Source organism: Diceros bicornis, chromosome 25, assembly GCF_020826845.1.
Source record: "Diceros bicornis minor isolate mBicDic1 chromosome 25, mDicBic1.mat.cur, whole genome shotgun sequence".
Taxonomy (NCBI): Eukaryota; Metazoa; Chordata; class Mammalia; order Perissodactyla; family Rhinocerotidae; genus Diceros; species Diceros bicornis.
The window spans coordinates 31823685-31839469 of record NC_080764.1 but is presented as its reverse complement, the minus strand read 5'-3'; the positions used below and the strand labels follow the sequence as shown (position 1 = coordinate 31839469).

General features: G+C 35.9%; 1 protein-coding gene across 2 annotated transcripts in view; it reads right to left on the bottom strand.

Annotated features, from left to right (window-relative positions):
* The window catches only part of POC1B (POC1 centriolar protein B), a 92039-nt gene that overhangs the window by 31452 nt on the left and 44802 nt on the right, over positions 1 to 15785 (bottom strand). For both annotated transcript variants that reach the window (XM_058568688.1, XM_058568690.1), the window contains exons 8-10: positions 14343 to 14411; positions 13458 to 13610; positions 6279 to 6359 (exon numbers count right to left, since the gene is read on the bottom strand). In XM_058568688.1, coding sequence (XP_058424671.1) covers positions 6279 to 6359; positions 13458 to 13610; positions 14343 to 14411 — 303 coding nt within the window. The remainder of the gene's footprint in view (positions 1 to 6278; positions 6360 to 13457; positions 13611 to 14342; positions 14412 to 15785) is intronic.

Genomic DNA, 15785 nt, shown 5'->3' with positions numbered 1-15785 from the left:
AGAAAGCCTGTGACCCACACTATTAATCTATTTTTACAGTGGTACTATCTTAGTAAATTTTACAGATTTCCAGAACTCTATCTTCAAAAAAAATAAATAAAAGCCATGTTCCTTTAATAGACTAAAAAGTTTTAGTTGAGTGTTTTGTTTTTTTTTTTAACAACAAAACATGTTTTTTTAAAGGTCAGCTATCACATTCACAACTGTTGGTAGTTCTTACAACATATGGGTCATGATGTACTTCAAAAGCAAGGATATAACTAATTTGGAAATAGTCTCTTCTCATCTCTAATATTTTCTTTCCTATCTCTAAAATAACTTGTATCTGAAAAAAATATAAATGTTGTTTCCTATTTCTAAATGCTAAGAGATCTATGAAAATGGTGTATTTTTCCTCATTTACTTCTGCTGACTATCATGTATGTCTTATTTTTTAAATGCCTTTGATAATTTAATTACTTCACTCCTTACAATTTCAAAGGGCAATATGTTTAAATTATTTCTCAACTCTGATAAGAATTCCTCTTTCATTCCTACTCAGCATCTTAGAGTTACACTTAACTTTTTGAGTCACTGGATAAAAAAATTATTCTATCCCACTTGACATATTCACTATCGTTTGAAATTAAGACCAAAAGTCTTTTAATGAAATAAGGATAAATTGTGGAAGGCACCAGCTAGTGAGTTCAGAGACAGATTCTACAAATGCCTATGTTCATTTCCTTTCAAACTCTTAGAGCAGGGACAGGAGAAAGATACCGCAGGGCCAGTGAACCAATGCCTACAGTTTCCATAAAAATGTCTGTTTCCTAAAGCTTAGTAAGCAGCAACAAAGTCACAAACATATCTAGTTTCGGAAATCATATGCACTAAATTTACAAATCAAATGCCACCTTATAAACTATTGCAAAGTTTAAAAACTTGAGAACCTCAGCTATTTCCAAATTTAGAAGCTCTTTATATGTAAATCCAGGAATGTTAGCATACAGAATAGTAGAGAAAGCAGGAGGTTTGTGCGACATGATTTTTATTGATTTTCCTGGAAAAGTAAATGAGGAATCTGGGGACAATAAATTGCATATTACCGTTTTACACTCAAAGTCATAAATTTTAGTTTTGAGACATTTAGGTTTGCATACACTGTGTTCTTTCAAGTAAGTCTTTCCAAATCTTTGCTTACATAAGCAGTTAGGAACTGGAATAACTCTGAACTAGTTACGCAATGTTGTCTAGTAACCAGGATGAACTGTTGCCACAACATCCATGGAAATATTCTCTCTGTATCTGCAAGTTTACTCTTTGTATGTCCACACATTTTGTCAATACGTTAATATTTTTCAGATAGCGTATACCATATGACAATCTCTATGAAAGTGTGTAATCTTTTTCTTCCTAAAAATAGGCTGATGAGAAAATCTTTCCAAAAAGGAAACCAATGCACTTTGCTGAAAAACACAAACCTAAATGACATCTAGGAAGGAGGAGTGTCTTTTACCACTGAACTTCCCAAAGTCACAGAAACAGCAGAGTTATCTCTTGCATTGATTCAGCTGATCACTTTCCTGATCCTAGAAAAGAGGATCAATTCTTTTTTCTCTCAGCAACCCCTCCAGCAAAATGATGCAGAGCCAGGAGAAAATCTCAGCTACCCTGAGATTATTCAGGGTACACTTTATTGTCCCTGGGGAAAGAAGACAGGGAATCCCACAGCTGACATTCAATCTGTCAGGAAATCCTCTTGGCTCTGCCTTCAAAATATATCCAAAATCTGATAGCTTATCACCACCTCCTCTGCTACCACCCTGGATCAAGCGACTATTGCCTCCTGTTGGATTAGCTTCCTAATCAGTCTGCTTGCTCCCCTCCACTACCACCTCCAGCTGATTCTCCACACAGTAGCCAGAGTGAACCTGTTAAAACATAGTCAGATCACGTCCCTCCTCCGAAGGAAACCCTACCGGGGCTCCTAACTCACTCTCACTCTGGCCTTCTAGCAATGCTCCCACTTGTCCGGGGCGCCCTTCCCAGATATTTGCATACTTGTTCCCTTCATTCCTTCAATTCTTTACTCAAAAGTCACCTTTCACATGACTCATGTCCTGGACAAACTACCTAAAATGCACTTCTCTTCCCATCTGCCTTCACTGCTTTTTTCACCTTCGCATTTTTTTCAGTCCACTACGCTATATAGTCTATTTTTTTAATCTGTGAATTGCTTCTCTCCTCCACTAGAATGTAGAACATAGGCTTCTCCGGGGCAGGTATTTTTGTTTTGTTCATTTTTTCTAAAGTCAAGAACAATGAATGGCACAGAATAAATATTGATTGAAAGACATACATGTGTGTGAGTGGGTGTGCTCCTGGCATTCTACCACATCTGCTATCCACTGAGGCAACTTAAAGACCCCAAACTAGAATTATGCACTTTTATTACCATGGTACATCTCTTCAATTACTTCTGAGGCATCTACTTATACCTTTCTTTCCTCACCTGGAATGTCCCTATCAAAATCCTACCCATCTCTGGTCAGGTCAAGAACTGGTTAAAGATTTTCTTCTAGAGAAGTCCGCTAGTTTCCACCAGCCCATTAATGATCTGTTTGGAATACTATGCCCATTACCAACTTTTCACTTGACAATCATGTACACTTGGCATCTAGTATATTGAAACTGCCATTTATTTCTTATGTTGTTATTTGTATCTGGCTAGGCTGTAAGTTTCTCGAGGTCAGGCAGCCAGCTTGACATCCCCCTCAGCATCTCCTGTAATGCCTTCAATGCAGTACAAGTTTAAATACTTGATGGAGCAACAAAAGACTGTAGACTCTTGATTTTTTTCTGTAATGTAATTGCAAATTCTCAGTTTATTGTAAAGAATTAATTTGACCTGAAATACTGTCCTTAATTCTAAAGTAAGGCATACACATTATGTTCATATTTTACACAGTTGCCAGAATGAAGACAAGAACACTGTTTCAGTTCTCTGAGAAGAGTCCAGCATTTTGACAAGCAATCAGAAGACACTACGAGATTATCAATTTCATTTTGTTCATTTGTAGGACAAATTATAATAAAATTAATATGTCAAAATTTAGGAATATAGTTTGCCTAAAAATAACAAAACATTTTAATAATCCTAGAGTATTTTAAATAGATTTTGTTTACAGTCAGTATTTAAAAAAAAACAACAACTTTACATTAGGATACAGAAGAGAAATTCCTATCTTGCTAGTCTCTTTTTGGAGGGAGAGGAGAGGATGTGAGAGGATCTGGAACATCCCACGTAGCCACATCCCATGTCAGTGCTAATGCTAAACGCCCTTACACAATTTTGACGACAAAACCCTGGTCTAGTTGTAACTGAATAAACAAAAACACTAAAAGACTCAATGGACCTTGAACTAAATAATCTTTAGAAAATCAGTATATAATAAGTGATAACAATCAGAATAAAGATTCAGGAATTTAAGATCAACAGTTTTAAACTACATCTATACGACAGCCAGTACATGCCTTTACGGAAACATTTTTTACAACAAAGCTTTAAAAATGCAGATTGGTAATAGCTTATTTTGATCCTAAAATATTGTACCAAATTCCTGCCTGGCATTAGAGACACAAGTGCAAGTCACAAAGATACTAACTGTTAGACTATAGGCCATAATTTCTTCTCTGTAGTAAGAAGGCATCAGAGCATAGATAAGATAGCAGTAAACTTAGATCTAGAAATCATCCTGAACATAATATTAAATTAAGGCAAAGCAGGAATAGAAGCCAACTATTTCTTAGACCACAACAAACCTGCTTTTATCCTACTAAGAAGTTTGACAAATTGAGGTTGAAACAGTAATCTTATGTCTCATCTTGATAAAATGAATTTCTAAGGAACCTTTCTTCCAATCTACAAAAACCAAGTAAATAAATTTCCAAAATAAACAGTAACCACAATAACAAAAACCAAAACTACCTTTAAACACTGTTTTTTTTGGCTTCCAATATTTCTCTGGGTTTTTAAATTATAATCACATGCAAAGTTCACACCACAAATATTTAACGCAGTTGTGCTTCATGCCAGAGTGGAAACAAATCTCCTTTACAATTGTGTCTGATTTGTTGTGCAGAAGCAATGTACAGAGGAGACTACAGATGAAGAATTACTTACCAGTAGATTAATGGGAAGGTAAACAGTTAAAGTGATTTCACTTTCATTTTATAATCAATTATCTATCAATGAGCTAAAAGAAAGATATATATATTGAAAATTCAAAGGAAAGCACTTCAGAGACATTCTTTATAAAAATCTAAATGCTTTATGAGCATCTATGGTCTTCAGAGAATGCCCTAGTAAAAGCAGGAGTCTTTATACCTTGCCTTAAGGCAAGCAGATTTCTTCCAAATTGTAAAAGAATCTACCTAGATGGGACTTCATCAGCCTAATCCCAAACCAATTTATAGCAAACAAGTTTTTGTTTCCCTGTTTTCTTTTTTGTTTTCTTTTTATGTAGTATCAAGCACACAACTCAAAGTAACAGTGGATTCCTTTTAATGCTTATATATTGCATTGAACCACAGGAAATCACTGATATTAGATCATTTTTGCCTACAAAACGGCAATTTCATATAATTCAACCTAATATTATCCGTTATGTGTATAGTTGCATTCTTCAGTCTTCTTACTCTGTTTCGTAGCACAACTGCAAACTTGTCATGTGTTTACTATACAGAATGGTCCTCTCGACATCCCACATACACTGTATTCCTGAGTTAGGGTCCTGTAACTAGACTAGCTGACTTGGGCACCTCCAGATTACCATCAGGGACAGACACCCTGCTCCCACTTGCTAAGCGGCAGTTATGCCCACCTCCATGGCACACTGTCAAAACACCTGGATTCCTTAGGTCATGAGGCTTTGCAAAGCTTTAAGGGTTCTGGCAGGGAGAGTGAGTCTCAAAGTGTGGAGTAAAGATTTTTGATGATCTATGATACCTTCTAGGCCAAGAACACCCAATTTTAGTCTACTGACTACCTCACAAAAAGGCAGCACATCTCAAAAACCACCTACCTTTTGTTCCTTTTACTACAGGGGCAAAAATCCAACTCACCATAATTTGTAAGTTTCAACAGCACACCTTTGGAGTAATTCATTGAACACGAATGTATTGAGCACCTTCTATATCCAAGCACTGAGGCAAGAATTAGATGTCTAGCTAATTTTTAACTGCATAAGTAAGTTATTAACGCAGAAATGCTAGTAGGGTTGTTTTATAAACAGGAACACTGTAAAAGACAAGACCACTGACCCGCCTGAGGTCCTAGTTGTCACCACCGATTCCTGGGCTTCCCTTTGACAATCAGCCCCTTGGCTGCCCCCACAGTGATTTCTTGCCGCTGGAACCTCTCACAAGTGATCTAGGAGTTCTCTCTGTCCTGGGAGTAACACTGAAAGCACGCTTTAATAATTAGAGTTCTTTCTGGTGCAGGACAGACTCAAGATGGACTAGTTCCTCTGCGGACGTCTTCTACAATAAACACAATCCTTGAGATCTCTTGGAGAGTTTGTAACGTCATGATGTTGAGATTTTTGTTTGTTTTCTTTTTTGGTCATGCATTAATAATTTACCCAAAATATTTAGCTATACTGACACCATCACAGTAGTGCTGCCAAAGACCATGTCATTCCTCCCATTCGTTCTTGTGACTAGTAGAATCGACGCAGCAATGATCCACCTTGAAAAGACTCAGATTGAAAGGCTGAAACTCTCAATCTTTGAAGACGTCAGATACACTGAGTAAATAAATTATATGTATGTAATTTTTATAAACAAAATTGCAAGTATTAGAAATACTTCTTAATTTCTGCATAATCCATCAGGAGGGATGAACAAAGGGACATGACCACTTTTCCCACAGCTTCTTAGGAGAAGACAAGAAGTAAACTTGGCACCTCTGAAAGGCAGTTAACAAAGAAGAAAGTCTATTCTGTGGCAGTAAGTGAAACGTCACCTAGCTGGCATCTTGATAGGAGATGAGACAGTGAACATGGATTAGACTGAGCTCAAGCAAGGTCCTCAAATTAAAAGCTTTTTCTGGAAATCGGTGCTGCTCCCCCTTGCGGCTATTTAGACACATTGTAAATATGACTTTTTGTACAAGGTTTTTTCTATGCTAAAATGTTAGGCTATTTAGCCCACCTTTTATGTCCTCTCCTACACACTTTTTAAGGAAAATGAATTGTGCCAAATAATTAAATACATCTTAAATGTCAAAGAAAACTTACTGTGGTAGAATCAAAAGAAAGGACGTCCACAACTGGGGGAGTAGAGCTCTGCAAGTCGATCACTTCAAGCTTTGGATTAATCTGTGTATATAAAAAAAAAAGTTAATATTAGATTTTATACCATAAGAAACTGGATGTGATTTGTAACAACCTAGAGGGTGTTTCCTAATATATTCTAAAATTAAAATATATTGGTATATTCATTAACATGGATGCAAAAATTTTAAACAAAATATTAGCCGACAGAATCTATCAATGTATAAGAAAAGATCATCATGACCAAGTTAAATTTATCCCAGGAATAAAAAGATGATTTTACATTAGAAAATTAGTATAATTCACCTATAGAGGGATTTTGAAAATAAAATAAAATGACCCACCTCAAAAGATGCAGAAAAAAATCCTAGCCAGTTCATTAAGACAAGAAAGGGAAATAAAAGGTGTTAAGAAATAAGAATTGGAACAGAAGAAATAAAATTGTCATTCATATATAACATAATTATCTTGGAGAAATCCCAGGAGAATCGACTGCTAAATTATTAGAACTAATAAGAGAATTTACTAGATCCAAAATCTACATACAAAATCAATTGCATTTCTGCACTTCAGCACACAGTTAGAAAATGAAAATTTAAAAAAACATCATTTACAATACCATAAAGATTATAAAATACATCAGAATAAACAAACATAAGACCTTTATGGGAAAAAAATAATAAAACTCATGTAAAGACATTAAAGAAGGCTTAAATAAACAGAAAAGTCTAACATAAAGAGCTCAGAAGCAGAGCCCTGTATATATGGAAAATAAATATAAAAGAAAAATGGTGCCACAAATCAGCAAAGGAGAGAGGATGCAGTCGAGAAAACTGGCTCCCTGTCTGGATCCCTGTGCAACACTACACAACAAGGGTGGACAGCAGGTAGGTTAGAAACCTAAACGCTACGTTAAAACTATAAGTTAATAGAAGTAAATGTATAGGAATATCTTTGTGACCCAGGGTCGAGAAGAACATCCTAAACAAAAGCTGCAAAAGCAAAATCATAAGGAAAAAAAAATTGGTCCATTTGATTATACCAAAATTAAGGGTTTCTGTTTAACAATGGATACCACAAGGTTAACAATCAGATAATGGAACAGGAAGGGATATTATGACGTCTAAAACCGAAAAACGACAAATATCTAAAATATATAAGAAAAATCTACAAATCAATATGAAAAGGACAGCAATCCCCCAAAAAAATTATAGAAGAGAAAACCTAACAGTTAACTAGCATATGAAGAGATTTTCAGAAACTTCAGTAATTAAAAAAGAGATGATTAAAGCAAAATACCACTTAACACCTACTAGGATTGTAAAAAACTAGAAAACTCAATGACGCCAACGTTGTTTATAGCAGCATTGCTTGTAATGGCAAAACAAAACAAAAAACCCACAACCAGAAATCCCCAAATGTTTATCAACAGTAGAATAGATACATAAATTGTGGTAAATTCATTGGAATCCTATAAAGCAGTGAAAATGAATGAACTACAACTCCATGCAACAAGACATCAATGTATGAATTCAGATCCCTATGTATGAATCTCAGGATTTTAATCTTAAATAAAAAAGCGAGTTACAGAAAAATATATTCAGTATCATCGATTTATATAACGTTTAAAACCATCCAAAATGAAATAACCTCGAATTATAGATTCAAACACATACAGTAAAATTAAAAAGAGAAGCAAGGGAATAACTAAGTAGAGTGGCAACTACTTCTGAGGGAGGTTATTTCAGAATTTGAGAAGACCAAAAAAAAAAAAACAAAGAAACCACATCACCAAATTCTTATTAAACGTTATGAATACAAAGAAGTAAGGAAAGGGCAACAAAGAGAGCAGCACTTCATAAAATGACTGGTACCAACAGTAACAGCACTGTAGAACCTCAGTGGAGACATCGCCGACTGAGCACTTAGTGAGAAAGGCTTCCTATGGAGGACACAGGGCTCAAGACAGCTCCTTACAGAAAGGTTTAGAAACAAAAACAGAGACAGAGATGAGGTAAAGAGCATTCCTGAACAGAGGTGAATGCTGACGTGATCCTTTTGCACAGGGTAGTAATGAGAGAGGCTGGCAAAGGTCAGATTGTGGAGGGTGAAGGAATTTGGGAAGGTACAGAAAAAGCGGAGGCTAAAATGTGCTTTAGAAGGATTAATCTGACAGAGACACGTAGAGCGCCAAGAACAAAGTAGGGACAACAGTGAAGACACTTGCGGGACTGTGGTAAGAGGAGTGGGCTGATTTTAAAAGCACTTATCCTGTTTGCTGGGTATAGCTGTAGTTTTGGAAATATTAAGCTTTTATAATTATCCAGACAATTGTGTTCAAGGTGGAGGTGTACATGCCCAGTAATCCCCATGCTACAGTAAAGAAGGGATTAGAACTGTGCCGGGTGAGAATGAGGGATGATCCGCTAAGCCTGCCAGCACCTGTGTTTCTTTCTGGCCGTTCCACAGGGCAGAAAACACAGCCTCCTCCTGTCAGCTCTGAGTCCAGGGTTGAGGCAAGGATAAGAAACCTGAGGACGACTCTCTTTCCTTTCAATCTCAAGCTCGCCGTCCGGACTGCTTGCAGACATTTTATTCTCTTTTATCTACTGCCACCTAGTGTAGAAATGAAATTGTTTACCTATGAAAAACACAACCTGATTTTACCATCGGAAATTGGAACTGCTCAAAAAATCTAAATGACGTGGAAACAGTCCGCATCTCTTATAGAGAAATTCTTGAGCTTCTACGAGTTAGGAAACTCCTGATGTAATTAACCGTATTTTACTGCAATGTGGCACAAGTTTCTGCCACATACACTAGATGGAGCAGGAAATTCTTACTAAGTTTATAGGCTTCTCCATAAAGAAAATACGCTGAAGGGGGTGACACTTACAGTTAAGCTCCTTGCCAGCCAACCTCCAGGAATAAGAACAGTACCTTCTAGCGCCCCATCTTTATCAAAGAGAAGGACCCTTTACAGTTGCTTTGAAATAGAATGAGCTACCTTATGAGAGGCTGAGTTCTCCATCACTGAACAAGGGCGCACAATTGAAGGCCTCATGCATGAGGGAGAGGTTAGTCTATATGACCTCACGGGTACCATCTCACTCGAGGTTCTGCGTATCCCTCACACTGAGGACGCCAGGAGCACAAACACTGCTACTAACAAATTCTGAAGAGCAAGGAATATGCCCATCTTGTTCACTGTTGCATACTCTAAAGCTAGTACAATGTTCAGCACACAGATACTTATTATCTGTTAACAGGATGAAATTTAATTTTGATTACATTGAAACCTTACATCAAAATGGTTAAAAGTACGCAATGGAACACGAGTGCCTGGGTTGAAATTCTAGTGATGCCACTTAACCAGCTTTAAGATTTAAGTCATGTGTGCCTCAATTTCTCATGCGATAAAAATGGTACTTACTTCACAGAATTTTAAGGAAGATTTAATAACTTAATTTATGTAAAGCAATTAAAATAATGTTGCATGTGTTAGATATTATTATGATTACTCCTATTATCATCATATAATATTATTATTAATAATCATCTCTCTGAAGAACGTTTATTGAGGCCCAAAACAACATACACATATATCACAGCTAGAACCAAGACAGAAAATTGGTAGAGAAGTGGTCATTTGTTGTCATAAACTGTAATGTTTTCAACCTTAACAGAAGATTGAGATAAAAACCCAATCTCACACTTAAATTGATCACTTGTAGTTTTCAACAATAAATTGTGGCCAGACTATCACAAAATATTGTTATACAAATATTTGTTTAAGTTAAAGGAAGTTTTCCTTCTTGCTAAATATCATACAGAATTTCCTATGCAATTTATAGATTACGGTAATTTCAAATGGCCATTATAAAATTAAGAGCCATCAGAACAATTATTAATAAATCTTTTTTTAACTAACCAACCATAATCCCTTCCTACAATATTCTGCAATTCTCCTAGATTAATTATTTTGACGCTTTCTGTCACCAAGATCTGTCACCATCCCTTAGAATGGCTCTATTGTCTTCCTATCAAAATACACAAAAGAGTAAGGGACTGCTCTGGAGAAAAGTGTCATGTACACACGTTAAGTTCCCTCTTCAAGAAGGAATGCTTGGTTTTGTCTGGGGGCAGGACTGTGCAGTTTGGTTCATGACAGTCTGAAGAAGATAAAGTCAGCATGACCTAGTGACGTACCATAGCATGATGTGATACTTTGTTTAAAAATCGGGCTTCTTTCCCACCAATGAAAGAAGTTGTTCTCATGTTTTTAATTAAGACGGAGTGCCTAGGCCAGGAGTGCCACAAAGGATCTTCAGTTAGATCAATAGAAAGACACACTAGGGTAAGGATTTTATGCTTCACGCCTTCTTTCATGTGACTTTTTTCTCCCATTTACTCTAAAAGCAATCTGGCTATCACCCTCTCTATCCATGTAGGAATTGGTAATTTATATATTTAGTCAGCTGGTACCCAAGGTCTAAGACTCTGCAGGACACCCACCTTCAAACAAGTAGAGCACTTACGGCTGGCAAATGGGTGCCTTTTGCAAAAGGCCAATCTCACCCAAAAGATTGAGATTAACGCAATTCAAATAAGCCACACAGAAAACACAATAAAATACAAATCATAGAAATGTTGTGTTGCTTTCAACTCAGACATGAAACACTCATGGTTATTGCAAAAAAAGAAAGTTAGAGAAATTAATTAGATCATTCAGATGCCATTTATTCCACGTCTTTTAATCATGAGTTCTGACCTCAAAAAATGTTTTTCTAATTTTCAAATATTTCCAAAGTAACATATGTAAGCTGATCTTGCCTAAAGCTTTGAAAAAAATTTAATCCACCAAATTTAGTATTTCAAAGTAAAATTTACTAATAATAAATGAACATAGCACAACTTAGATTCTGATTCATACTATACAATATGCAATATTGAGGTGATATTCTTTTGGCTTTATAAGGGATCCACAAACATTAATTTGAAGTCTTTAGAAAACAATTTGATATTTAACAATTATTTATCTGTAATATTAAAGATGTCTTCTGTCCAGGAAACTTTACATCCTTGCTTTATTATAAGAAATTTTTCAGGAAAAAAAAAAAGGAACAGTTGGTTATTCATATGCAGCATCCTATCACTTCCTGGGCATTTTATAACACAGGATCTGAAGGTGTAGTACAAATATAAGTCGTGGTGGATACTTAATTTAAGCAACCATGAGTGTTTACAGATAATTTAAACTGGGTACACAGAGGCTGCCTTTCTTACTGCCACCGACATAGTTCAGTCACAGTGCTCAACATTCTGCACAGTCTAACTGAACTCTAATTCCAAGATGAAAAGTCAGTGTTTAATTGATTTTTTTAAGTGTATACGTAAAAAATACGGTTGAGAATGGCTTTGCACAGCCTGGGTCATCCTGACCTGGCCACACAAAGCAACCCTGCTGGTTTTACTGCTTTCCGGCTGCACCGTCAGAACAGAGCTACTCAGACAACTTGTTGACATTTTAAAGAAAGTCTAGCACCCTTAAAACGGGCTGGGGCTGACAGTCAATCACAGAGAAAACGGCTTGAGTCTCCAACTCTTGAGGTAGTATGGCATCATGGCAATATCACCGAATTAGGAGTAAGGAGACCAGGGCTCAGCCTGCAGCTCTGCCACCCACCACTCTGCAGAGGTGGCCGAATGGATGACAGGGCGGCAGCAATAGCACTGCTGGTCAAGTCCAGCCAAGCCACAGAAACGCTGGAATAACACCCAGAGTCAATAAAACCAGCTTGGGGAAAACAGGAAAAGGAAACTCAAATTAAAGTAAAATACATTTCACATATATTTTATGTGAATATATGTGACCACAGGGGATCAACAAATACATCTTTCATTGTAGAAATGAAACAAAAATGTGATAAGCCACAAACAAATTATATTACATTCTTTCTTTCAAAGAAATAAAAGAAAAAAATGATGACACAAAAAGTAGAATGAAAAAGTAGTAAAGCACAATGGCAAATACTTTATTTAGAAAGAACCGGAAAGATGGTCAGAAGTTGGAAAAGACAAAAGTCATAGCAAAGAACTGAAAATAAACACTACCTAGGAAATAGTAGGACAGAAATACCAAAATATGGCTCGATTAAATAAAATCTAGAAAGTAGTCCAAAAAACTTAACAGTTTAAAAAAACAAACTCACACACACACACACCCTGAGACTAACAGAGGAAACCAAAATTAAAGAACTGATTGGGGCAGGGGACACAGAGACCACGGAAGGGGGTATGGAACCATAGAAGGAACAGTGCATGAGGCGACTGAAATCGCCGCTCAGGAGGAAGTCTTAGGAACTCAAAATACCTGCTCTAAAAACAAAGAAAGGCTCTGTCAAGGATGAAAAAAAAAATTCAGACAAACAGGTTATAGTGGTTTCTGATATCAACTCTTGGAAGAGAAAAGGGCTTAAGGAGAATCATGGAAAATGGAAAGAAATAGAGTAACACCAGCTAAGCATCAGAAAAGATGACTTTTGTTCTTCAAAAAGAGTAGAACATTTAAATATATAGGACCTAAAGGAACTTGTCAACAAAAACCTACAGCTAAATAGATAATTACATATTTGAAAATATGCGTAAGCAAACAGTAAAGTAGTCTCCATTGTTAGGTTTAATGCTTAAATCTCTTCTTTTTATTGTTCATAAGATTTTCTTCTTTGCTATGAAAGGGCTTCAAGATACCTATTTCAATAACTGTTATTTCTTGCTCTTCAGCTCTGTTCTCACGACAGCCATCACAGGAGCTCCCTAAACACATCTAGAAGATGAAGCTGGTTCACACTTCAGTCACCAGAGGCCTTAGATTTGAGTCCTCACTTCCTATTACTATTAACACAGTTTTATAGTTCTATTTCTAAGTCTTCAAGAAGCAAATATGAGAGGCTTTAGCATTGTTACACACTACCATACTTATATTTTATTAGTGAAAATAATTGTTTCTCAAAGTGCTGCTGTTTTAAGGCAGGACTAGGTTTTATATAATTAAGCATAATTTCAAGCATCTAGTTGACCAATAGTTCCAAAATGTACACTTACAAATAGTAGGACAAATGAAAAAAAAAAAGAAGTACTCACTTCAACAGTCTCAATTTTTCCCTCGTGGAGATGTGGTGTTCTTGGGTAGATATCCACAAGATGTGGTGGTGAATCAAAATGTAATCTTTTGAGATTTCTTTTAATAATATCTTTACAATTCAATTCATCAAAGTTAGTCCTCCATAATAAGACCTATAAAAAATTAATCATTTTGGCAGTTACTGACTTACATGTACAAGCAATAGAACTGATTTTTTAAAAAATGAATACACAGAATTGTCCTTCAAAATAGTCAGGAAGACTAGGTAGTATATATTTCAACTACGTTATTACTTCTCAATACTTTTTTTAAGGCGGGGGGGAGAGATTTAGCATTTTGAATTACCTTTATGTTCAGTTTAAAATTCATATTAAGAAAATAACTTACCTTAAAATCCTTTTTGTTTTTTTTTTTTCAAAGCCCAACACCACGTTTTTGGCTTGATAGTCTACCTTATTCAATAAATCTAGCTACAAATGACTTTTGGTCATTTCAAATAAATGCAGATTTGATACATAAAAAATTTATATTTACCATCCTCAAGAAACTAAACATTTGAAAAACAAGACAGACAGATAAAAGATTAGGCAATAATTCCAGTGAAAATACAACACTGATATTGGGCATTTAGTAAGTGTCAGTTACATGTATAATGAAGTGTACAGACGAGCCAAAGAAAATAACCGCTATCTGAGTTCCAAAAACTATCAGGACTGGCACTATTTCACCTATGAGACAGCAGACTTCCTGGCATTAAATTAAAATATAAACTCATTGATAATCATCTTAACATCTACAAACCAGCAGGTTGTGAAAATCTTAGCTGAGGTCTTGGATTCCCTTACCCCGACCAAATCAAAGAGGGAATGGGAAGATTTACAAACCTGTGCATCTGCGCCTCCTGAAGCAAATAGCTCGCCACCTTTTGAAAATGAAACAGTAAAGACAGGCCCCTAAGAAACAAAAGGAGATAAAAGAAAAGAGCACTTGGTGATGTTTTCTCATGGCCAAGAAGACTCTGAGTATTAATTTTTTGTCTTAATTTTACATAGACTATTTATGCAATAAGTCTGATAGAACACATCCAGTTGCTGTTCAACTAATGCGGGCAGAGTAAACATAATCAAAGAACCCACCCAATTATATTAAAACACATATAAATAATACTAAATGGTATAAATAAAAAAATACATATTTTTATCAATGATATAATGATATAAATCACTAATGATACTAAATATATAATGACGATATATATATTAATGATAATGACATATAATGATACTAAACATATAAAGGATATATAATTGATATATATAAACGATACTAAATAAAAAGCAATACTAATAAAAATAAGAAAATACACTCTGTTTTTCCTTTAAAGAAAAGCTTGTACCTGTGTAAGCTGATAAGAATTTGTGTTAAGATTTTCTAGCTCTGGGCTCTTTATTCAACAAATCACTAGCAGAAACCGAATGATAACTCTGTAGGTGACAGGAAGGAGGCTCTGTGAACAAAGCCATTTCCTGACCACAGCGGGCTTCACTGAGTTCTCCCTCCACATGGGCAACAGTAAGCCACTAAAAGTTCTCAACACAGGATACAGATAGGAGGAGAGCTGTGATTGATGAAAATTGAGATCACAATTGTAAGAATGATGAACTGGAGTAAGAATGATGAATTGGAGTAAGAATGAATGGTTGGAGGCCAGTTAGGAAGACACTGCAATTATCTGGGTGAGAGGCAATGAGAACTTGAAATTGAGCAATGACTGTGGAGTTGGACAAGACTCCACTTGGCACAGTCACAAGATGCATAGCTTCTAGATCAATTTTTCAGTCAAGATAAGAGTAATTGTTTCTTATCTCAGGAATACTAGTGTATTCTGGGTTTTTTCATGTGGCAATCTATACAAGAAAATTTGGGGGGAAAAACATCCTGCATTTTTCAAGTAGACCATCCCACAGATCTAGGTTATTATAGCCTCATAAATACCTTCACCTCCAGACTGTGAAAAATTCCATCTTCGTATATAGTGTTTTTCTCCTAAAATACTGTGTTTATCTTTCTTTCTATTATTCTGTACTTCTTCCATGGATATTTTAATCCTCGGCCACTTTTATTGGTTGTTTATTTAGCCTAAATCCATGGATACGCATATATCTGAGCTGGTTAGTGTCTATTTCTACTTCACTCTAACACAGCTGCAGAACAAGTGATAAAGCAAAGCAGGAAGCCAGGCAGGATGTATGAAGGCAGAGACAACCTCTTCTCCCCTGGACCACAAAGCCCATTCTATTTCTGGATATAAACAGCTTATGCTTGGT